The 25,273-nt window shown below is 49.3% G+C and overlaps 1 protein-coding gene across 1 annotated transcript in view; it reads left to right on the top strand.

The window, feature by feature from the left end:
- Rps6ka2 (ribosomal protein S6 kinase A2) overlaps positions 1-25,273 on the top strand; it is a 134,051-nt gene that overhangs the window by 91,916 nt on the left and 16,862 nt on the right. The window contains exons 11-14 of the mRNA XM_028782624.1: positions 5,274-5,338; positions 13,323-13,425; positions 19,755-19,885; positions 20,676-20,801. Coding sequence (XP_028638457.1) covers positions 5,274-5,338; positions 13,323-13,425; positions 19,755-19,885; positions 20,676-20,801 — 425 coding nt within the window. The remainder of the gene's footprint in view (positions 1-5,273; positions 5,339-13,322; positions 13,426-19,754; positions 19,886-20,675; positions 20,802-25,273) is intronic.

Here is a 25,273-nt window from a genome sequence, read left to right as displayed (position 1 = left end):
TGTGGTGTGGTGGTGCCTATCATCTAGGAAGAGCCCTCGATTGCATCCCTTCTTCTCAGGTGTGGGGATGCCTCAGATGTGGGGATGCCTCATCCGTGGTTCTTTCCTGGGCACAAGGTTCGCTCTTACCATTAGCAGCTGAAAAAGACCCTGCCTGTCTCCTTTGTCAATCCCTGCCCTTCTCTGCTTCCAGGAAGAGTGAGCACCCCTCCATCTGTCCACTCCGACGTGTATCAGGGTCTCCCATAGAGGTGAGGAGTTTCTCATTAGTGGGGCCACAGAAGGTGGGAAACAAATGCACAGATGAGCCTCTGTGCCTTCCCTAACTGAGTATTGGACTTCACCTGGCCGTGTCTACCTAGGTGGCTGTGGATGGTCATGTACAACTTAATTCACGCCAAGGTTGTCTCTTTTCTCTCTCCCTGTGGAGAAGCTCCAGATCTTGAACAAGTGTCCTGGGACCCACTCCCAGATGAGTGGTCAGAATCTCTGTGTCCTGCCCCTGCCGGGGAAGGTAGGCAAGAGTGGTCACAGCCATTTGGCTCTCTGTTGCCTTTGGAAGAAAAGGATCCTGGCTTCTCTGCACTCCGTGGAAAGCAGAGATACTACTGTCTCACTTGCTCCAGAGGAAGATCCAACATGCTGCATAGTTCCTTACAGCTTTCCTGGCACAGGACAGGATCCAGAAGGGTCCCATTTGAGCCCCTTATTCATATGCTGGCCTCGAAGCTCTCCCCAGATCTGACAGATGGTCCTCATTAATGGAAGTTGTGGGGTGGCATACAGAAGACACAGCTCCGAGGTGCATACACATGCCCTGCTGCCAGGGTACAGGGGAGAGGGAGCAACTGCCTTGCCATGACCCCTGCCTGGTCTGTGCTTACTTGCTGTGTAACTTCAAGCCTGTAGTGCAAGCACAGAGAGTTTGAGCAAGGCGCTAGATGTGTCATGAACGCAGGAGGCATAGCAGCGCCTGGCACGTAGGAAACAACACTGTCCTGTGTCAAATAGATTGAGTGTGACTAGTGTGCCTGGGGCCAGGGAGGTGCTGCGGCTTGCAGGGATGCCTGAGAGCAGCCATCTCTCTGTGTTGCCCTTCCGCATCCTGAGCCGTCCCAGGCCTGAGCCATCTCCACCTCACAGCCTTTTCCTTTGCTGACTGAGTCGTTCTATACCACACACTTCTTTTCCCACATGGAAGCCTCCATCTGCCAACTACAGCCGTCCTCAAGTGTTGGGTATGAGTACTGAGAACCTTCTGTAGTGCTGGGCATACCAAGGCCCTGAATCCCCAGATAGCTCTGTCAGGTCCTCTGGTCACAGAGGTCCTGTGGAGCAGAGGACACAGCAGCCTTGGGGGGAAAGTTCCTCATACCTGTCTGGGTGAACTGGTCTGGGCTGAGGATCAAGGACATGCCCATGGCAGAAGTTACAGGAGATTACCGTCCTGGCATCTGTAGCTGAGAACAGTTTCCAAATCCTGTCAGCTCAAAGAGGATTCTAAAATGTGAGAAATTGAGTCAGGGGTTTGGGCTAGCCCCCTGACCCCTGATGCTAAAGAAGAGGGCATAGGAGTCACCCTGTAGAATTCTATGTGGGTATGTCAGAATCAGGAAGATCTGCAGGAAGATGCCAGTCTGAAGCTCAGAGTCGTAGCTGCTTGGTCTGCTGGGTGCATCCACCACACCTCAGACTTAAGTACCTCTCCTTGTGGGAGCTTGTCCAGTGTTCATTTCTACATGGAGCTCTGTAGAAATGACCATGACCTCAGCACCTGCATGGATTGGTTTTCAGCCCCCCCCCACCTCTTTTTTTTCCTGCTCTGGCTTTTGCCACAGAACCAGATGAGTGACAAGGAGCATCAGTTCTGTTAACCTGCATCCCGATCTTTCCAGAGCTAGCAGCTTCCCAATCATCCTGACGAGCAGCTTCAGGCTTTCCCAGAGGTTCCGGGAGTCCTCACATGGGCGCATGCAGCGAGGTCAGCAAGGTGCTAGATGTGTCATGAACGCAGGAGCTCGGCAGGCAGTGCCATCCTCACACTGATGGGGTGAACATGGTCTAGAGCAGCCACTGAGCCCTGCTCAAATGCACCCAAGGGTTCTGTGTCTCCATTCTGTTTCCTGTTCAAAGGGATCTGGACAGATGGCAGACATTGTTCCTCTCCGAGGCCTCATCCCAGTTTCTACAGGAAGTGCTGCCAGCCTCTGTGTCCTCAGGTGTCATGCGTGAACCATTTATGGCATCCTCAAACCTCACAAACAATCTAAGCTTTTATTTGGATTTAGCCCAGAACCATCCCTAGGAATTCCGTAAGAACTCAAGTAGACCTAGGGCTATCTAATGATAGGATGCATGCACACTCACACACACACACACACACACACACACACACACAGAGCCTAGCAGTTCAGCATGACACAATTATCGGGCAAAGGTTGTTAACATGGGTGAGATTTAAATGGACAGAAAACACTTTAAAACTAAAGAAACGATGTGCTAACAGAATATTAGTGGCTAAGAAATACAGAAGAGAGCTCATGTTTCTGTCAGTCCTGGACAGTTCTCTAGGTGGTTACACCTGGGATACAGATGATTTGCCAGTCAGGACAGGTGAGGGAGGCAGGCCACCAGCAGAGTGAATTCCGCATGTTACCTAGGGTATTCCACGCACAGGAGTATTCCATGCAATTCTGAAAGGACAAGTGAGTACAAACATGGAAGATCTATGAATTACCCATTTTCAAAAGTAAAATTAAAGCCAGCGAAAATCTTTTTAGCATATCAGAACCTCTTGTGAATAGTTTGCTGGATTTGGATGTCCCGATGAAATGGGTGTATCAGAGGAAGGAGTTCAAGTGCAAAGAAGACCTGGCTAGATGTGTCAGACAGAAGGATTCCTTTTCCAGGATAGCATGGATCTTGATTAGCCTCACGCCTTTATCAAGTATAGAAATGCGGCTCTAGAGAAGCACGAGCTTCAAGCCATCGCCATGTGAAAAGTACCCACCATGATTAGAGCGTGTGTGACGAGGGGCGATGGGCAGAGCTGAAGTCTGGGTCCCGCAGTCCTCTGTCTCTGCCTGTGAAACCTGCTGCAGAAGAACGGAGCCTGAAGAGAGATACATGGTCCTCCATTCTGCCTGTCTCTCTCTGACTCCAGGGTCCTGTCAGTGCCTGTGACAAGAGATGATTTGCAGACTTCCTTCTGGAACGGGGGAGGCTTGAGTAATGTTTGGTCAAGATACTGTAACATAGCACCTCTGGCTCCCACCTCAGCACAAACACATTCCCAGCCTCCTCTCCCGGAACTCCGCTCCCTGCTGTTTGTCAAGTGCGTTCAGTCTAGATAAAGGCAGAGCCAAATCCACTACTATCTATTGTAAAATATGCCAGGAGAGGATAAGACTAGTGTGAAGAATAATGACCAAGTTTGTTCTCTAAAGGTCATCAAAACTTTAAGGACCTGGCTACAGATTCCTTCCTTCAATGCCTAGAATTTCTGAGGGACAATCAAAACATCAGCCTTTTTTGCTGAGACTACAAAACTGAAACTTAGTGTCAGATTCTAGGGGAGAGTAACTAGATTGGTAAGCACCCAACCCCAGCTTCTCTGTCGTGTCTCCCTTATTCTTGCAGGCTGCACTGCAGGCCATGCGTATACAGAGGTTCTTCGAGCAGAGACAAGGCATGCTCACTGAAGAGTGTACATGCTGAGCCTTGGAAAATGGGTGACATTCATTGGGGACACAGGAGGGATGTGTGCTGTGCATGTCCCCAAAGTAACATTTGACATATCACTGGGTAGACACAGGACACCTGAGTTCTTCCCCTGGTTTTCTTTCTTGCGTGTTTTCCTATCAAATGGTGACAGTGGCCAAACACAGACTGAGACTGGTGTGTGAATAAAAGCTGGTGTGATTGGCCACATCAGAGCTTTCTAAGCAAAGGCCTGGACAAGCTACCTGAGAGGTGAGAGATAGTCCATGTCACTGCTGTGGGCTAAGCAGAGGACCAGAAAGGTCAGAGCATGTGCCATGCGGTACTTATGGCTCTACCCCCCAAGACTCCAGCTAGGACAGATCACCACAGCATCTCAAGATAGCCTTGTGCTGACCTTCACGGTGCCTGAGCAGAATTGTCTGACAAAGAAGGAACTTCCCCCATCACACCCCCAGGGCTCCAGGAACTGGGTGTGGGCTCAAGGACCATCTGATTTTGATCAGAACCATTAGGCCTTAGAGGTTGGTTCGCAGCATTGGGGGAGGGGACATTCATTTCCCACCCTTGGGACAGGAACTGACAAGACTCCTGTGATTCAGTTCCCAGCTGGCTGAGACTAACTATGTCCCTAACCCACAGCCTCAGAGCCTGAGCTCCTTGCCTGCCTCAGCTCCTAGACTTTGCTTTTAATTAACAGACTTTATTCGAAGCAATTTCAAGTTTAAAAGAGTGGACAGCGAGTCCCCCCCCCCCCACACACACACACCGTCCCTCGCAGGTTCACATTAGATGCAGGTGCTTAACACACGCCTGGTTTCCCCTGGAACTCCATTCACTCCAGGCTGGCTCTGGCACCGAGGGACATGCAGAACGATCTCACAGACACACACAACCATCTCCTACCAACCCATGCTCCCATGCAGTACACAAAAGTAAGGGGAGAGGTTAGGTAGGCACAGTGGGTGGACAAATCAGAGAACCACAAACTGTCTCCAGGTGACAGTGATCGGTGTGCGAGGATTAGGTGTGGTAGACAGGACCCCAGGCCAGGCTCTATGTCCCAGGTTCTGTCCAATCTCCTTGTCCTTTCTTGGAATTCTTCCTCCCCCTGGTAACTGCTACAACAGCCTGGCCAGGTGCTCTACAATGCACTTTCTGGCCCCGATGTGCCTTGTCACGTCCCAGGAACCTGGCCTGATGCTGTGTTCTGGGTGTTGTAAACATGGCCTGTGACCATGACAGCCACCGGCTCCTCCTCTCTTGGCTATGCTGGCATCCTATACCTGGAGCAGGAAGTCTGGACCTGATACCTACCTTTCCTTTACTACTTCTGTTTCAGACTGTGTCTGCGTCATAAGCCTCGGAGTCAAATGGGGGCTTCCCGGGCTCTAAGGCCACGGGCAAGTTCAAGTTTCTTCTCAAAGAGAGACCAAGCCAGGGCTCTCCCTGTGGCACGCTCTTGTCTACCCCACAGCTGCATTAGCAGCAGTCAGAGGTGACATATGGCCTCGGACCTGTGCTGACATTTATTCTCTGCTGTGTTGTGACAGGTGCTGGTGTTGATGGAGTGGAGGAAATTAAACGTCACCCGTTCTTTGTCACCATAGACTGGAATGTAAGTCATGTGTGGAGGTCTCCACTCTACACACAGGGCAAGGAGAGGGTGGAGGGGGTACTGCAGCTGCTTGGTGCACATGGCCTCTGCCTACACTAAGAGTCCAAGACAAATGCAGACTATCCACCTATGAGTGAGCATGCTCGATACGGCTGTCTCCCCAGAGAGATGCAAACTGGTGAGCATCTGTCTTCCAGAATCCTAGCTAGCACCCTGGCCATTGGGTCCACAGCATCCATCATCTTGCTGATGAGAGCTGCTGCTGAGGCTGAAGGCACACCGATGATAGACAGGCTTGCAGGGGTGACTTGCCTCTGACAGCCTCCTGGGCTCTCCCCCTTTCCCGAGGCATGTCACCTGATCCCCGTGCTGTGCGGCACAAAACTCTCACACATGGGATTATTTTATCTCAGAGGGCTTCTTAACAGAATGTTTAAGCATCGGGCTGGGTGTAGCCCAGTGGCGGAGATCTTGCCCAGCGTGTATGAGGTCCCCAGCATTGCAAAATACAAAGGGAGAATCAAAAGCAGAATGTACATTACATGTAAAGTTTACTCTCTGCTGCCTGCCCTCCCTTCTTCTGTCCTCGATTGTCTTACCTCAGAGAGCACAGGGTACAAACGGGCCACACAGAAGCTCCAGCCCCTTCTTACCTGAGCCCCATTCAAAATGAACAAGTCTGGGAGTCTCTGAACCCCGGCTCTGCAGTTCTGGTTACAGAACTTGTTTGAATGAGGCTTCTGCTCTCAGGTAAGGTCAGAGGGGTGCAGGTGGATTGTCAGGGTGCCTGTGTTTTCCAGCAAGTGTTCAGAGAGTGTAAAAAACTAGACTGTGGGGGTTGGAGAGACGGCTCGGCGGTTAAGAGCACTGACTGTTTGTCCAGAGATGCTGAGTTCAATTCCCAGCAACCACATGGTGGCTCACAACCATCTGTAATGGGATCCGATGCCCTATCCTAGTGTGTCTGAAGACAGCTATGGTGTATTCATATACATAAAATAAATAAATCTTAAAACAATACAACAATAAAACCAAACAGAGCAAGGCTTACTAAGGGCAGAATTTAAAAAAAAAAAAAAATTAGACAGTCCTCCCCCAAAGCCAAAGAAGACCTTGGAGAAAGAAGCAAAGCCAAACCTCACCCTCTGTCCGCCAACAGGCTCTACAGCTCCCTTTCAGGCTGTGTGAGCCGAGGAGTCATCCCACTGTGGAGCTGGCCCACAGAGAGGCCTCATGCTGCCCTGGGGAGTGATCAGGACAGCATATGGGGCATGAAAACCAAGCCTGGGGGCGAGGGGCATCTCCTCTGCCTGGCAGGCAGCATACCTTGGTTTGTCTGCAATGAGTCATTCCCTATTCGTTGATTCAAGCGTGCACCCGAGGCTTCCCCGGCTGGGGTAGCCATGATGAAGTAGAGCTGTACCTTGAGGATCCAGTGATCTCACTAAGGGAGAGAAGCTGTGAACAAATGACCCAGTGCTCTGTCCCAGAGGGTTCTGTTGCATAAAAGGTGGCTGGAAAGGAAGCGGGAAGGAGAATCGGGTCCAACCCAGCCTCTTCCATCCAGCCATCTTCCTGGACCTGTCTTCCCCAAGCCCTCATTTCATCTCCCCCTGACCCCGTCTCCTCGTCAGTGTCACCGTAGGAAACCTGCCCTGTACTCCTGACCCTGACTTGACCCCTCTGCTCCCATGCCCGTTAGCTTTGAGTCTGCCACATGGTATCACTCACTGGCTTGTGATGAGTGGTCCTTTCTGTCCCTCACCTCGAATGTGAGCCAAAGTCACAACAGCTGACATAGAAGACTTGACCCAGGCCTCTAAACAGGTCAGGGAGCCACCAGAAAGCTCCCTTTGAAAGAGTGAGACGGTGTGGGGAGGGGGCAGGGAGGGAGGGAGAGGGGAGGGAGGCAGGGAGGAAGAGCCTCTGAGTGACTGAGGGGTAGTTAAAAGGTGAGGGATGAGTCCCAGAAGTTTCCTCAGGGCCAGGGTGGTACCTGTGAAAGAGCATTAACCCCCAAATTCCCTTTCTTTCTGATATGTACTGCCCTCCTTCCAAAGACCCTGCTGGAGAGTGGAAAGCGAGTTGCCCAGTCAGAAGTGGGTGGGCTGGGGTGGAGTTAGCTTGAGGAGGGAGTCCTGGTGGCTGTACCTGGGAAGGAAAGGAACTCCCCAGCTATGCCCACAGGTAGTGGCTCCCGGGGTACATCCCCTCAAAGGATCTGGCTGAGAAGGAACTTTGATGAGTGGCCATCTAAGGATATCCTAGAGCAGGCAGCGGTCACAGGGTCTATAAAATGAGGTTCCTAGGATTTGAGCTGCAGATGGGTCTTGAACCCAGTGTTCTTCTGCTTCTGTTGTGGAGAAGGTCAAGACAGGAGGAGCATGAGGCAGTTGGTTACATTACATCTACAGTCAAACCCTGGAGAGAGAACCCAGGCGCGCGGTCGTTTGCTTGCTTCTGTACTTGCACACAGCTCAATCCGTCAGCTCTTAGTGCAGGTCAGGACTTCCTGTCTAGCAAATGGTGCCTCATACAGTGGCCCAAGTCTTCCCATATCAGTTAAGTTAAATCAGGGCAGTCATCCACCGGCATGCCCATAGGCCAGCCAATGTAGACAATCCCTCATTGAGACTTCTCTTCCTAGGTGATTCTAGATTGTGTCAGGTTGACAGTTAAAGCTAATCACCGCACCGTGCCAGGGCTGGGCTAGTATATACTGTAGAAGCCCGGGTCTGTGGGATCCTCTCTGCAGCCATAGACACCTTCCACAGACCATACCAGGCTCTCAGCTTGCCTTGCTTCTCTGTTACTGGGGAACCACGTTCCTTTGGTGCAAACATAGACATTGGGTCCCTGTACTAGGGTCTGGTATTTCTGTATAATTCGAAAGTAATTCAAGCTAAAGTACCGTGGGGAAGGGTTGCTTGTTTGTCTCGGCATTTGGTCTTAGTTTGTTTGGCTTTAATAGAGGCCTTTCTGGGTCACCAGGGCCATGTATGTATATTCTCACCCTGCCCTTGACAGACAGTACCCACCAGAGCCTGGAGGGATGGAGAAACGTCTGTGGTGGCTGTTCAGACATAGCCATCCTGTGTGAGCCTCCAGTGCAGAGCGAACAGAAGCAGGGAGAAGACGAGTAGGAAGTAACCAGGACAAGACAGGAAAGAAGGAAGGAAGGAGGTGCCTAGCATAGAACACGGGTGTGAACAGTTTTCGAAAGAACTGTGCTCAGGCTCTGAAGGCCTTGGTAGCTAATGTCTTGCTGGTCTAATTGGACCTGCCCTTCTGTCTCAGCTGCCCTTCCTCACACAAGTTGTCCTGGTGCCACCCCTGTGCGTCCATGGCAGGGCCACAACTAGTCTGATCCCACTACACACACACACACACACACACACACACACGCACATCATGCTTTAAGAAGTCTGTAGACGTGTGTGTCCTGTGCACCTTCGTGACGTGAGCAAATCACCTCACTGAAAACCACAGAAGTCCCATGTTCTCAAGGAGTCTTTTCAGCAGACATTTAAGGGTGGCAAAGGAGAAGACATTTGCAGGCATCAGATTCCTGCCCATGGACAGGTTATCCAGGTGCGGCCCCAGGATGCAGCTGATCAAACAGTCGTTTATTTATTTTGATTTCCGCTGCCTTCTGTGACCCCAAACCTACCAGCATATATTTCTACATTGTAAAGGTAAACATCTGTCATCCACCAGGTGTCTCCTGGGGATCTGATGACCTGCGGGCACGGAGCATGCCATCCACCAGAGTGTGGGTCACCAGTGTTAGCTGGGGCAAGTGGAGGGTCGAAGCTCCCTGTGATTTACCTGGCCTTTCTGCCTGCCCTTTGCTCCCAGCACATGAGTGCCGGCTCCAGGTCTGCCCTCTGAACATCCGTGCTGCTTGCCTAGCTAAGTGAAAAATTACAAGTTAATTATAGACCAGGAAGCTCGCGCAGAGCACGGTGGAGCCGGCAAATGTAAGCTGTGTTTACTTTTCCCCAGTGGCTGAGGCAATGCTGAGAGCTCAGGATTAGCACAAACCCAAAATAAACACACAAGGTGACCTCACGGGGTAAGCAAGTCAGCCCACATTGGTATCCAGCCAGCCAGCTTCTAGCAAGCAGACCCAGGGTGAAAATGGCATTCAGACGGGCAGAGAACAGTACTGCACCAGATTAGTCCCAGTGTGGCAGGGTGGAGGTACCTGAAAGATCGCTTGTTTCCAGACCACCAGCCAAAGCCAAAGCCCATTCCTTGGCATAAGGACTTGCAGATGTGTCTGCCGGCATGGCAGCCACTGCTGTTAACTGTTAATATGAGCGACTCATGCTTGTGGTGCTTTTTCCATCCGTGGCCCAGCACATTGTTTCTCTGTGAGTGGAGGGGTTTGAAGAGAAACTGAGACCCTAGACAGCTCTATGTGTGGCAATGTGCTGTTGGTGCCCTTGGCTGTCCTGTGCACCGGCTGGAGCAGGTGGAGGGTAGTGAGCGATTCTCTGTACTGCTGGAGTGTTCCCTAACTGTGGACCTCAGCAGCATTTTCATCTTGTGCTCTGCTCCCACTGCTGCAGGGGGATTTCCAGCACTTCCTCCTGTGGTGGATGTGCCAGGGGAGTTCACCCCTCTGAAGTCCCCATGAGGACTGTGGCCACGGTACCTCTGTCTTGGGACTTTGTAGATCCAGATAGGTTTGCACCATCACTTGGGTTGGGCAGGCTTATAGAGGTAGTGTTCTTCCTCAATGCCCGTCCACGGAGTCCTGGTCGTCCCTCCATTCCCCAACTTCCTTGTACTCTACTTCACAGCAACCTACTCACAGTAATTTGTGCTAAAAAACAAAAGCACACTCACCCTTTGCAAAACCTCAGAGCCACCCATGTGTGGACACAGGGAAACAAAGCTATGCTATGTATAGTAAGAGCACATATTGGCACTTTGCAGAATGTGTGTGCAGCAAGAACAGTCACAGAACTGCCCTTAAGATCATGAGAAGTCTCTAGGAAGTCACTGTAGCACAAAGCAACTGCTCCAGAGAGCCCTACAAGGCGTGGGGTAGAGGCTTCCCAGTGCTTGCTGCCGCCACCACTGAAGAAGCTGTGACAACCTTGGGGCAGAGGGCATGCTGCCAGCAATGATACATACACATCATGGATGGCCCTGCCATAGCAGTGACACACACGCATGGCCCTGCCTCAGGAAGACGGTCTGTCCCTTGACAAATGATCTATCCACTCTGTCACGTGCCTCCTGCTGCCTCTCTGTAGCTGGATCAGGCTACATGAGGTGACACATTTGCCAGAATGCCCCATACAACCTGGCATTCACAGCACACAGCTGTGATGTGTGATCATCTCAGTCCCTGATCATTCAGCAGTGGCCACTGGTGGCTCCAGTACTGGGCTCTGGGGCATAGGAAGGGCAGAGAAGTGAACTGAACATAATGCAGGGTGAAGCACAATGCATCACTGAGCAGAGCCCCACGGCACAGCATCTGGACCATCTGTGTCTTCTATTCGTCAGAGATGCTCTTGACCCAGCGATCTCTCGGCACCCTGGCTGAGCATGCGCTGTGCTCCAGTCACTGCTGTTTCTGTCTAGATGACATAAGGGCATGAACCCCTGCCCTGCTGACCAAAGCAGATGGTAGGATTGGGACCAAGAAAGTGTCCCTGGAGTCAGAATGTGCAGAAGTAAAGCTAAGCTTTCTCATGCAGTGGGGCTCCTGAGCATCAGTCTCCCTATGGAATGCTGGGTGAGTGCCCTGTCTGTCCATCTGTCATAGGCTAACAGACCCACAGCCAGCTTTGCCCACATCAGTGCTTCCTATAGAGAGGAAAGGGTGTCAAGGTGTGTATAATGTCTGTCACGCTGCTTCTTCACAAACCCGACTGTGCAGTCACAGTGTTGATGATCAGACCAAAAAGGACAGAGTGTGTGTGGGGGGGGGAGGGGGGGGAGCCAAGCCAGGTAATGTGGGTATCATGGCCACCTGAGGTGATGCTTTCTGGTGTGGACTGCCCTGAAAGAGGGACAGTTTGGGCAACCACATCTCCAGGCGTTACGTCAGCAGGCAGTCCTGCTGAGGAGGATTGTCCTAGGGCAGAGGTCCAGCTGAGGAATGGTGGCAGGCGTCTGTAAGAGCTCAGCCTTCTCCACACTGAGGTCCCTGTGGACTGAGGGATCAATGCTTAGCTCCCCCTTTCGTAGCCAAAGCTGCTTCTCAGGCTTAAGCAGTTCTGTTGTTCGTCATTTTGTCTCTAAATGGAAAGCCCTTGTGTAAATCAGTCCCCTTATAAAAGTAATAGACCTGGCTCTTGTACAGGCTGCCTGTCCTTCTCTCCTTTTTCCCCTCTCTCCTCTTCTACCTCTCCCCACCTCCTCCCACTTCACTTCCCAGTACCCCTCTCAGGAGCGGTGGTTTCTCCTCCTAGTAGCCTATCTGAAGTTTAGTTGGACATTTCTGGACAGGAGTAGTAGACTGCCAGCGCCTGGCAAGGCCTAGGTCCTACTCTGAGGTCCCTGCTATGGGATTTCCCCCCAGAGTTACCTCCACTAGAGATGTGTATCCCAACCGAGCTGGTGTCGCATAAAACACGGGCCTTCTATTTCTCTGCTCCTAATGAGAGGCATTCACCGTAGTGGGATGACAGAGTAATTCTAATCCAAGCTTGGGATGAATTTTTGCTTCTCCATAGCTCCCCACAGGTATCTGGGTGCCTGTGATCACCCTGGATCAGGGACCATATTGTCCTTTCTGCGTCACCCCACTCCCAGGGCAGGCGCTGGCTGTCAGCAGCATCCTAGCCTCTTCCCTTTGGGCTTGATCCAGTATGTTCACCGCAGTTGCACTGTGTTTTGAGCATACGGTGTTTTGAGAAGATTCTGGAGTCTAGCTCCTTCCTTCTCAGCCCCACCCACTCACCCTTGGCCTTGAACTTGCTGCGTAGCTCCTAGCCTCAGTTTGCCTACCTGGTGAGGTGACAGGATTGGTTTTCCCTTGTGGAGTTGAATAGGACATATTTTGCCTGCAGACATTGAATCCGTACTATCCATGACTCCCCAGCTGTGATACTGGACCCCCAAAACATTCACCATAACTACCAAGGTGATAGGGCATGATATCAAAGCTAAGATAGGAAACCAGAAGTTCAAGTCCATCCTAGGCTACTTGGCAAATTCCAGGCCAGCTTACACTACATACCAAGAACCCTGCCCTAAATGGGTGGGTACAGTGAGATGCTCCTCAAGGTATCTGTTCCTCGATAGCACTGAGGTTGCAGTTGTCTTGTGTTCCCATGGGGCTATGACATCACCCTCTGTCTCCAAGGTGACCCTTACACTCAGTTCTCCCAGTACTTTCTGCTTCCTCCGTCACAGCCCCTTCTTGCCAGTCTCTGCCCTTCAATCCCCTTGTTTCTTTACCATCCATACCACAGCTACCTTCCCAGATCTCAAATGCGCTGCTCTTGAACTACCTCATCCAGTATTGTCTCCAAAGAGGACTGGAAAAACACTTTGGGTTTTGAAAGCAGGTTACAGCAGCAGGTCTGGGAGGGACTTCTGTGTCTTGCCAATGGCCCAGGAACTGGGAAGGGCTATGTGAGCAAGGGGTGTTCTGTGCCTCAGTTTCCACAGTTCCCAGAGTGTTGAAGTGGGTTCCAAGGTGGCAATCCCACAGCTACTTTGTTTGGCGTTCACGGCTAACCTGTACTGTTTTCTTGGAGATAAAAATCCTGTGGCCAAAAACAAATTAGAAAACCATTGCCCTAAACTGGAGGATGTCCAACAGACCCCAAACCTTTAAACCTCCAACTACATCTTTTGTAATTTGCATTTAATAATAATTTCTACACTATGTGTATGGTTTTTATGACACAGTGGGATATAGTAACAGAATCTGCATTGCATCTCATCATACATCTTAGAAGTGTGAGAGCTGCTGTGGCCTCTGGTCTCAACATCTGTCTCATTCTCCCTGCAGAAGCTGTACCGAAAGGAGATCAAGCCACCATTCAAGCCAGCCGTGGGCAGGCCTGAGGACACCTTCCACTTTGACCCCGAGTTTACTACAAGGACCCCCACAGGTGTGTGCCGGTTCTTCCCAGCATGGCTGACCCCACCTAACTCCAGTAGACTTCGAGAAGGATGCTCCCTCAGGGAATAACCTTCAGTCTCATTTGGTGTTCCTGATTTCTCTGCTTAGCAGTAAGGTAGTGGGGACGGAACCAGTTTTCACTATCCCTTGTGTGACATCCACTTCAGAAGCAATCGAGGTTCTGTGAACCCCTCTCTTGTGAGATTCAAGACAGTGACAGCCCTCCCAGGGACACATAAGCAAGACACAGAAAGGAAACAGGTGGTTCACATCTCTAATGTATGGAAGAAGGTGGCCGTCTTTAGTCTCTAGGCTTATGAACTACATGTATTATTTCAGTGAAAGCTGGGACCTGTTTGATAGATTCTAGTACAGAAACCTACTTCATGGTGGTGAGATCTCTGGAGTCTGTGTAGTCCACTCATAACTGGTCCCTTTAAACATTAGCATTCTGGTTTACCGTTTTCTTACATGCTATAATTGTCTTTGACCATCATGACAGAGTAACACCAGAGGGTGGTTTAGCAAGAGATATTTGTCGTGTCTCGGTGCAGGAGGCTGGGTTTGAAGTCACATTGTGGACAGAGCTGTTCCTGGTAAGGCCTCTCTGTCTTATAGTTGGCCACACCGCCGTATCCTCTCATGGCCTTTATTCTGCGGATGAGAAAAGCTGGAGAGTGTTGGCTTTCCTTCCTCTTCCTGTAAGGACGTGAGTCCTGTGGGAAGAAGGCCCACTCCATGACCTCCTTTAACCTTGACTTCTCCCGTGAAGACCCTGTCTGCAAACAGCCAATTTCGGGTAGGGCGGTCGGAGGCACTCCAGTTATGTGGCTAAGCTCCTTGCAGACTCAGGAGCAAGTTCAGGTGGCCATTGTGGGAGCTGCTGATGGCTGAGCAGGAATTCTTGGGGATTCCTGGGATTCCTCACTACTTCCAGATAGGAAATGGCATACAGTTGTTGAAAACTAAGTGCAAAGCAGGAAGACTACCAACCATGAGTCTCAAGTTGAGAGACATGGAATAGAGAGCCCACCCTGTTCTTTTGGGTATAGGCTCTGGGGCAATGACTTTTTCCACACCCTCTGGGCAGAGAAATGGACATGGCCTCCCTGTGTTATGATGGACAGGGCTCTGGGGACTTCTTTTGGACCTAGGGTAAGTCCTCTTTGAGCAACATGGCATAAAGAACAATGCATTGATTCAGGGCAGGCAGCCCCATACAGTCAGCACACAGGCGGCTCTTTCTGCCCTGGATCCCACTCAACCTCAGGGAAGACCAAAACTGTAGTCAGGAGCAAGGCTGAGGTAGGAGTGTCTGTGAATATCGTCATGCTACACGTTACCGATGCCACAATGTGGTCAGTCCATGACAGCATGAGCCAGGGAACAGAGGAGGACTCCTTCCTCTTCAGCTGCTGAGGTCAGCAGGTCAGACCCCAGAAGACACCTGAGCAGCTCATGAATCCCCCTGCATCCAGAGATGCAGATGAACAAACACCAAAGCAGTTTTCTCTGGATGAGAAGATGGCCTGTGAACCAGAGAAGACTCCACCAAGACCACAGAGATGGCAGCAGCCCCACTGAAAAGCACAACATTAGTCATTCCATCGTGTGAAGGAAGCCACGTGTTAAAAATGCTCAACAGTTGCGGTGCTGGCATCTCTGGGTGATCTGGTGCCTGTGTTCTCTATTCAATGGGGAATTCAGTCCCCAGCCTGGTTGGCTGGTGTGACCATAAATAAGCCTCACAAGCCTTTTGTACATAGAGAATGATGTTTTATCTCATTATTACCCCAAGGAAAACCCATCAGACATAGTGCATTCAACCCTATGTCTAGACCTGGCTCACAGTATTCCTCAGTATTGTGATTTGTTCAGATGCTAAGTTAAGATACCTTGCCAAGCAGTTTGCGTTTAGGGAGGCCGTAATGGAAATTGCTAGAGGGACAGAGAAGTGCTCTGATGTTGACATCAGGGTAAGCTTTTCCCAGCAGGAACGCTGAGTAACCCCTAAGTTGAAGAGCCGTGGTCATGCGATTCTGAGACAGTCTAGACGCACAGAGGGTCTTTCTTGCAGCAGACTTTCTGAAGTCTCGATTAAAGTAAAGCCAGCCAGCGTGTGCTTCTGGATCACAGGTCAGCCGCTCAGCGGGGCCTGCCCATCTAAGGTTTGAAAATGTTTCCCACGGGGCAGGATGCTCCCAAAGGTTGTTTCTGCTTGTAAAAGTTTACTTTTTAAATTTTAGCTTGTAATTTTGTTCTTCTGTATGTACTATGCTGGCATTCAGCCATCTCTTCACAGAGCCTAAAGCTTTCTAAATTCTGTTTCTACTACCTGCTATTTGCTCCCCATCCAGCCTCAAAAATCAAATATCCGTTCCTCCGGCTTCTTATAAAGACCTCTTTGCCCTTCAGCTGACTAGCCGTTCTTGTGCTTCGGCTGACTCCTTTGCTCTAAGCAGAGAGCGTCTTTATTGACTGGAAGACATTGCTGACTTGATCTGCGTTTTCTCACTTCTAAAAATTAGTGTGACCTGTTCCCTACACACACGCACAGGCATACACACCCAATGTGCTATAAATAGACTGTGGTCTGTACCCTCACCACTGCCAGGCTCGGTGAATTCCTAGAATCGCCCAAGTTCTTAACCTTAAGCCTAAATCCCTGAGATTGACATACCCATTGTTAAACTGTTTTTCTCTGGTTCAGTCTCTTAGTGTTAAGAGAAGGCAAGAAAACAGACCTCAAAGCCAGACTCTAATGCAGGGAAAAGAAAGACAAATATGAAGAGCCTGACCGAGCAGGAGCCTGTCCATCTATAGGGCCCATGTTGAGGGAAGGAGCCTGTCTACATTAAACTGCCGGCTGCCACTGGGCGTCTCGCTGTGCATAACTTCACGTTCTAAAAACAACGCTGCCGAGTTCTCCTTGTAACTAAGCTTCCCCAGTCTAGCACATTTGGGATTTATTTCTAAGCAGCCAGCCCTGGTCACATTAATAATTCAGGGTCACATTAATTCAGGGCCACATTAATTCAGGGTCACATTAGTATCTGTGTGTGTGGGAGACAGACCCTCTTTGCAAGGCAGTAAGTCTTGCTTCTATCCAGGAGTCTTAAGATGAACATGTATCCAGGAAGCTTCCTGCCCCATATGATGTGCTGGCACCCGTGCCCCAGTAAAGCACATGTGGGGTATCTCCACCTAACCACAACCAGGCCCTGACTGGTATCAGAGACCCTCCCAGCTCAGTGGCCTGCCCCTGTGCTGGGAAGCAACTGCCCTCATAACCCTGTACGGGAAGCAGAACATGAAGGAACAATAACTCCATTTCCTCCAAAAGTACCTCTCCTTCCCATCCCCCTCCCAACTGTTGTCTTTATGTCAAAGAAAAGGATGGGAAGAAGAGGAAGGGCACAGGTAGAAAGGCAGAAGCTCGTCTCTCCTCAGGGTAAATGCCTCTGGACTATGCAAATGTCTTAAGATGTTTAATGTACTATGTGTTTTTCAATTGTCACATATACCTGTAAGAAAAAAATACATATGTAGTGTTTTATATACTATTGGTTCATTTATAAATTATGTATTTACATATCCTGCTATATTACAGAATTTCTCATATACTACAAATTTTATATACATTTAATATAAAAATATATTAGATATTTGCAATCTGAATCTTCAATTTCAGGGAGCATGTTCTCTTTATCATTTCATAATATCCTTTCTCTGTCTCCCTTTCTTGTCTCTGTCTCTGTCTCTCTGTCTCTCTCTCTCTCTTTTTCTTTTTAATCTCTTATTTGTGGGTTTTGTTGTTGTTATTTCTGCTATTTTCTTGAGTCAGGTCTTGTTTGTAGCCCAGGCTGGCCTTGAGATTGTGATCTTCCTTCCTCGGCCTTCCAAGCCTGACAGACACTCTGACAGGAGGACACCACCACACTTGACCGGTGTCTTTGTTTTTCTGCTTTTGCTTTCACACTGTTAGGATCACACTTCTGTCTCAGATATGGTTGTCCATCTTCCTAGAACAATCACCTAAGGGACGGGGATGGCTCAAGTACAAACCTGAATTCAGATTCTCAGTATTCACATAAAAAGCCCGACACAGGGGTCAGTGGAATGGCTCAGAGAGTAAAAATCCTTGGTGCACAAGGCTGGTAACTTGAGTTTGGTCTCTAGAAGCCCACAGAAAGCTGGATGTGGTGCTGGCACCTGTAATCCCAAGACTCCTATGAGCACCAGAGATGGGAGAAGCACCCAGAGGTCCTGGACTAGGGTTGTATTATTTACCTCTCTGCTGATATGCTGAAACGCCCTTTTCAGTGCAACTGAAGAGAGAGCTTTGGTTTTGCTCACAGTTTAAAAGGTCACAGTCTATAATGACACGGAAGGCGTGATGACAAGAACATGAGGATAGCCCAACACATTCTATCAGCTAAGTCCAATGCGCTGTACCAGCTGAGGCTAGCCCAATGCATTGTATCAGCAGTCTGAAAGCAGAGAGGCTCCAAAACCTCACAGCCTGCCCCCAGTGATATGCTTCCTCCAGCAGGACTCCTTCTTTTAAAGTTCCGTATCCTTCCCAAACAGAGTAGCTGAGGACCAAGTGTTCAAACACATGAGCCTATGAGAGACATTTCATACCCAAGCCATAGCCGCCAGACAGCTTGGAGTACGCAGTGTGTCCGAAGCAAGAGACACAGAGAGAACAGAGGAGCTGAAAGTTCTCTCACCTTTACACACATGCCTGTGCTCACTGTGTCTCTCTGTCTGTCTGTCTGTCTTATCTCCCCCCCCTCACACACACACACACAAACACACACACACATACACACACACACACTCACACACACAACTAAATTAAAGCCAGGTAAGCCCTGTATTAAAGCCATCTGTATTAAAACCCTGTATTAAACCCCCAGAACTGAGGAAGTGGAGACAAATATGTCCCTAGAGTTTCGTAGCCAGCCAGCCTCGATGAATCCATAAAATATAAACTCAAAGTTCAATGAGAGACCCTATCTCCAAAATAAAATATGGAGAGTGGTCAAAGAAGACACCTAATCTTGACTTCTGGCCTCCACACAAACAAGCACACACATGTACACACACACACACACACACACACACACACACACACACATGCACACATCATCACATCACCATCATCAGAGTCCAGCAATAAAGCATTCTGATATGGGAAGACTGTTACTAATTGTGACTGTGACATCCTTAACAGTGACATGTAGGTTGGCTGTGGGTTGGTTTTTTTTTTTTTTCCTGTCACAAATAATGGTAAAGGCAACATTTCTCTATACTTGCTGCACTTTCGAAAGTAATCCTGAGGACTAAGTAGGCTGGCTCTTCAGAGGGCATGCGCCTTTGACAGTACAGGGGCCATTACCCATCCCTCCTCTTCCAAGAGGACGTGCCAGTTCGAGATCCTTCCTTCATCTCCTTTGGCCAAATCCAGATGTGGTTGATAACTCCTCCTTCTCCAGATCCCTTCTCCAGACAGTGCCATTGTGTTTAGATAAGCATGTGTCCCCTCATCTGAGAGCCTGGGAGTCTCCAGACACAGTGCCCGTGGAGGTGGCTTCCTTTGCCCATTCTTGTCTGACATACACGATGCAGGTATTACTCCCTGCTAGGCAGCCATGTACCTTCCTGTTTACCTAGTGGTGAACCTGCGGGAGAACCATGTTCTAACAGCCAAGCTCTTGAGCAGGCCTCTTGAACTTAGAAAATCACAGTGCAGAAAAAAATAATCACTCCTCTCATTCCACTGCTGGTTTGTGGGCAGCCATGACTTTGCCCGTGTATCCTTGAGGATCAGAGTGGTATAGCCTTGGCATAGAGCTGCGTATCTGTGGATGGGGTTTGTGCTGGCTGTGGGCTGGGCCTTGGGCAGAGTTAGGGGCTACAGGTGAATGTGGCACTGGGGAAGCTCTTGAGTTTTCTCTGATTGTACACAGCACCTGCCTAACCCAGAAAGGTGGTGCTTTCTGGTACCCCACCTGGCAGCTTTTCTCCTTGCTATGGAGCTAGGGGTTGATAAAGTGTGTTCAGGAATATTTAGTAGCTTTTGAAGTCAGTAACCTTATAACATGTGATCCACAACTATCTGAGAACTTCTGTGTTGTGTGTGTTTGACTAGTCAGACTCCTGGCAGCTCCTGGAATAGTCTGTTTCTATCCCTGTCTGCATACATACATTCTCCAGCACACACGTTCCATGTGTGTTCACATGCACACGCCATTGTTTTGCCTGGCTCACTTGGATCTCATGAAGTGTCAACCATGCCTTGCTCTTCCGCAGACTCTCCTGGTGTCCCCCCAAGTGCAAACGCCCACCACCTGTTCAGAGGATTCAGTTTTGTGGCCTCCAGCCTGGTCCAGGAGCCCTCACAGCAAGATGCACCCAAGGCCCCCATTCACCCAATTGTGCAGGTAAGTCTGATCACCCAGGAGCTCAGTTCATAGCCTTGATGCCTGGCCTTGGAGACCCTGTGGACTTTTATCAGCTCAGTGTTGAGAGCCAACAGTGTGTTAATGGCAAACATCCCCCCCACCCCGTCCCTAGATGTTACTGTTACTATGGTGATTTTCCTGGCGGTCTGAACACATTTATTTCTATGAAGGAATAAAAAAGTCTTGAGGAGAAGATCACCATGGGTATCTGTGCCAGTGGCCCCTCAGGACAGATTTGAGGATCTTCTCTGTGAATTATGGGTGCCATGTCATTCATTGTGTCATTACATGGCTATAACTAGAATTCAGAGAACCCAGAAGGATTAGGAGTAAGCTCACCTGAGCACTTGATGTTTCCTTTATCGTAATTAGATGGCGTTGGATTTCCCTGGCCTTTATCTCCCTGTGGTTATGGCTCATGAGGCTTTTGTCCTCAGGGGAGGTTGAGTGGAGACTGTACACACAGGCCAGAACTGGCTTTCGACTTAGACTTTCGAGGTTAGTGCTTTATGTGGAAACTGGAAAATTCGATACAGCCACATCCGAGTGCTTCTGCCTTGTCAATCCATCTCACTTCTGTAGATCTTTGGTGGAAAATGAGTGCTCAGTGGACACATAAGAACAATCTATGTGTTGCTCTGTGACCTCGGACAAGGGACTCTCAGTTTCCCCAAGCTCGCAAATTCCCACGGTGCCCTGAACTGGTGTCTGTTGTCACATGCACCTGTGTGAAAGTCTGGTAACCATTCCTGTCTTGGCTTCTCTGCAGCAGTTACATGGGAACAATATCCACTTCACTGATGGCTACGAGATCAAGGAGGACATCGGGGTGGGCTCCTACTCAGTGTGCAAGCGGTGTGTACACAAAGCCACAGATGCTGAGTACGCCGTGAAGGTAAGCTGAGGAAGGCGGATGTCCCGTGACCCAGCTGGGTAGCAACTCCAGCAGGAACGTAGATGCTGAGCAGGCTCCCTCCGTCTACAGCCTCTAAGGTCTGATGTGATAGACTTCAGTTTATTTTGATTCGAGGTCACCCATTTAAAAATTACTTTTCAAGCTGGGTGTGGTGACACACAGTCGCAACCAAAGCTGTCAGGAAACTGAGGCAGGAGAGCTGAGTGTCCCAGGCGAGCCTGGCCTATGTAGCAAGATCCTATCTCAGAGGACCCAAACAATTCTTTTCAAATCATAAATATTTCAATTATGTCCAACATGGAACTGTTCATCTTTAGCAACTAAGTATAACATATGCCAAGAATAACAGCTCCAGAACCCACTATCCAAGAAGATAGGATTGAACAAACAGGCATAGCATTTATCAAAGGAAGGAAAATGCTTGTGGAGGGGGTTGGAGAAAGGAAAGAAAAAAAGATCTAGCTGTGAGAAAACGATCTGAGAAGTGAATAGAATTAGAGAGTAAAGGAGAGGGCTCCCGCTTTTCTCCAACCACCAAAACCAGTGTGTAGTATATACTAACACTTGTAATCCAATATGCCAAGCTCTACATAGTAATTTTCAGCTCTGTACCTGTTGATAGATTAAATATTGGAGCTGAGAATCCAAAATGCTGATTTCTAGGGTTTTCTATAAAGCTCTTTCTTCTGAAGTCAGGGCGTGACTTACAGGAATGCACACACCTTACATTCTCTCTACACAACCCTGAGGCTAGCCTTCACCACTTGTCCTAACACTGGAGATATAGGTCTTGGGAGAGATGGCTCAGTGGGTAGAACACTTGCTGGAGGACATGTGGACCTGACTTCAAATCTCCACAACCTACATAAGACCAGGTGTGTAGCACACGTCTGTATTACAGTGCAAAACCAAGCGTGTAGCACACGTCTATATTACAGTGCTCCTAGATGTGATGGGAGGTGAGACAGGAGAGTTCCCAGGATTGACTGGGCCAGCTAGCCTGGCCTGTGCTGAGGTGAACAGTGAGAAGGGACTGTTTCAGACAAGGTTGAACGAGAGGCCTGAGGCCTGAGGTTGTTCTCTGACCTCTATACCTATGCTATGGCACACACACATACACACACACACACACACACACACACACACACACACCAAAAAAAGACTTAAGAGACAAAGTCCAAGCCTGTGCCACCATCACAGGGACCATGTTGGCTCCACTTGGCATGTGTCGCTGGCCCAGCTCTTCAGAGAGTATCTAGGAAGAAGTGGAGCTGGCCAGCAAGGCAAGACACAACAGGAGCAGTTTCCACCCGTTGTGATTTTCCAGGCTCTGAGAAGGGTGCTCAGCATACAGACTGATTGAGGTATCATGCATCCAATGCTGTTTCTTGACAGGGAACATTTCTCAGAAACATATTCTCTAGAGAATGTGCGTCTTCACGGGCCACCTACCCCAGGTTTCTCAGGCTGTGAAAGTATTCATCAGCCTTGAAACAAAGCAAAAAACAGAACAAAACAAAAAACAATTACCACCAGCCGAACAGCTCAGGAATCTGTGGTCTTTTGCCAAACTGAACTTGGATTTGTCCAACAAGAGTGTTTAAAAGTAGAAGGATTAACTTAAGAGCTCTCCTCATTCGGCCTGCCCATGAAGGGGAGGATTGAGGGAGGAAGTGGGAAGAGGAAACTTCCTGGAGTCCTTGATGTGATGGTGGTGGAAGCAGGTGCTTGGAGATACAGCAGGGTCAATAGCCAGTGTCATGGAGCGGCCGCCTCTGTGGCATAGTCAGATTGTGCATAGCTGGGGGTTTACTTAAGACCCATACTCTGCCTCACCCCAGGACTTTCCAGCGCTTTGTAAGCTGGTGTGAGCTTCTTAGTATTTCTCTGTGTGAATTGTTTCTCACAGAAATTCTTTAGATAGTTTATCTGGAAGCCAGCAGCACTCCTAGAAGCAAGCTCAGCTGCCAAAGAGTGCTAAGAAACACATCTATTGTGTGGCCAGCTCAGCTGACCCAGTGCCCTTCTAGAAATAGCCTGCTACTGTTCAGTGAAATTCTGTGTCCTGCGACTAGGGCTCCAAGTACAAGAGCAGTGGCCTTCTCTCTGGTATTCCTGCACCCAGCTCTCACGCAGAGCCATCTGTTACCAGCTTTGTTGGGAGTTAGGACTCTGTCCTCAAAGATCCTTTTGTAGTTTGACCCTGTGGACCTTCAGTGATAGCTCTCTTTCCAACCTGTACACCCCAGGAAGAAAAGCTAGGCACTGTGTCTCTAGTTAACAGTGAAGAAAGAGCCAGGCTTTCCAGCTTCTCTTTCGAAGCTTTGAAATTTCCTGGACAAAGCAAGTGGTGGGCATGCGCGGGGACTCCCCTTGTCCTTTCTAAGACTAAAATGGACCATAATTCATTTTTTAAAAAATGCTTAAATTAACCCTCGCTGGAAGGAACAGAACTACAGAAAGCCGTGGCGTCTTGGCAAAACATAGTTAGGTGTCCACATTTCACCTAGGAGCATGCACAAGCCGTGTGTGGGTGGGAAGCACTAAGTCCACTTCTGTGAGGGTTGAACAATTGTCGAGTTTTCCTTAAAGATGAAAGAGTCAACACTCCATCATTTCCTGAGTCCATAACCACAGTGGGTGTCCGCTCTGGTGAGCAGAGCCTAGGCAGGCCTTTCTGTAGGTTTGTGGACTCAAGAAAGCCAGACATGAGTTGGGAGTAGACTGAGCTGTAGAAGACAGAGGTCTGTGCTCACACATCGTAGTGCTTGGTCAGTTAAGAGGAAAGCACTCTGGCGCTGTGCTTCAAATCAGGATCATCTTTATACGGCATTCAGAAAACTGTTCAACAGAGAGCACACTGCCTGCGGACCCCTCGATTGCTCCTTCAGGAAGCCAGCTGCCTTGCATCTCTGCTTCTCTGACATTATCTTTTCTCGCTGGTCACAGAACCGGAAGCCTCAACACATGGGTTAGCTAAAACTCTGAGGTCGCATGGCCTGTCCCCTTACATACTCACACTTACACATACATATGCAGCTCAGGCACTGACACCTCTTTACTAACAACTCCCTCCTGTGGCTGAGAAGTTTTGGGGGGAACATGTGAATCTGGTCAGCCCCAGACATGTTTTCCTTAGAAGGCAGCAGCCGCACCCCTCAGCCACACATTCGCCGTTATTAAATGTGTGTAGTTTGGATCAGATAAAAATAAAAACCCTTGCTGCCAAGCCGGAGGACCCGAGTTCCATCCCAGGACTCACACGGTGGAAGGAGGTGACCAGCCCTAGCAAGCTGTCATGTGACCATCACGCATGCCCCGTGCTCCGTGCTGCGCATACCCACACACATACACAACTGAAGAAATAGACGAAAAATTAAAAATTAAGAAGCCTTAAAGTCGTTCCAAAGTGTGTGTCACCCTGTTGTCTTAAAGCTTTTAAAATAGTTTACTTTAGTCATTTTTGCTACCATTCCATTCTTCTCCCTCTGGAACCTTCTCTTCTTTCCAAGAAGTCTCCCTCTCACTTCCCTGTCTGTTCCACATGTGACTGCCGAGTTCAGTTCCATGGTAAGTAGACGTGTGGCTATTTGCTTGAACCAGAACAACATATCTTTAGCCCCCACAGATCTCCTCCCAACAACTCTGACTGCTCCTAGTCCCCAGAAGAAGGCCTGTGCCTGTCATTGAAGTCTTGGTCCTGTGTGCAGAGACAGATGACCTTCTCAACAGCCAGTGTTCCCAAGCTGTTTGTGGCTTCCCTGTCAGCAATTGGATGATTGTGTGTGCTTGTATGTCATCGTATTTTTAACTACAACAGAGGATGTGGCCACCACGCCCAGGACAGGACAGGCCTCACTCCCCTGAGGAGCCAGAGTTTGGATTCACATCACGTCATCCGTGTACCACAGCTTTTGCATGGCTGCACTCAGCTTCATTCTGTGTATATAATTTGTCAGCCAGAAAGGAAGTGGAATTAAACAGATGCTTGGCCTGGAGATTGTATTTTTAGAAGGACGGATTGGCATGGAAATTTTAATTTTTTCCTATTGAGAAAACACCGGAGTTCTTTCTCTTTGTCATTTGCTTTAATTAATTTTACAGGAGAAAAATGTTTGAGCTTTTTTTTTTTCAAGTAATTACATGCTCCACTTGCCTCGCTCCCAACAAAGTATGATCCTTCTAACGGAAGGAGATGCTGGGCAGGGGTGCATCCCGCTTGCCCTGCAGTACACACTTTGGCCTTTAGACCCAGCTGGCATGCCGCTCGGCACCTGGAAAGACAGCACTTCAGTGATGGAGCCTGAGAAACACAAGAAAGGACACAGACAGACACAGAGAAGGAAAACGAAGACGTGGGGGAAACGCACACATGGATGGTGGCCGAGACTTACGTGTGCCAGCAGCAGCCACCAGCAAACATGCTTCACCTGCTAAGAAAAGCCGTCTTC

This window comes from Grammomys surdaster, unplaced genomic scaffold (genome assembly GCF_004785775.1).
Source record: "Grammomys surdaster isolate TR1022 unplaced genomic scaffold, NIH_TR_1.0 810, whole genome shotgun sequence".
Taxonomy (NCBI): Eukaryota; Metazoa; Chordata; class Mammalia; order Rodentia; family Muridae; genus Grammomys; species Grammomys surdaster.
Note: the sequence above shows the minus strand (reverse complement) of the source record. Positions and strands in the feature narration are given on the sequence as shown.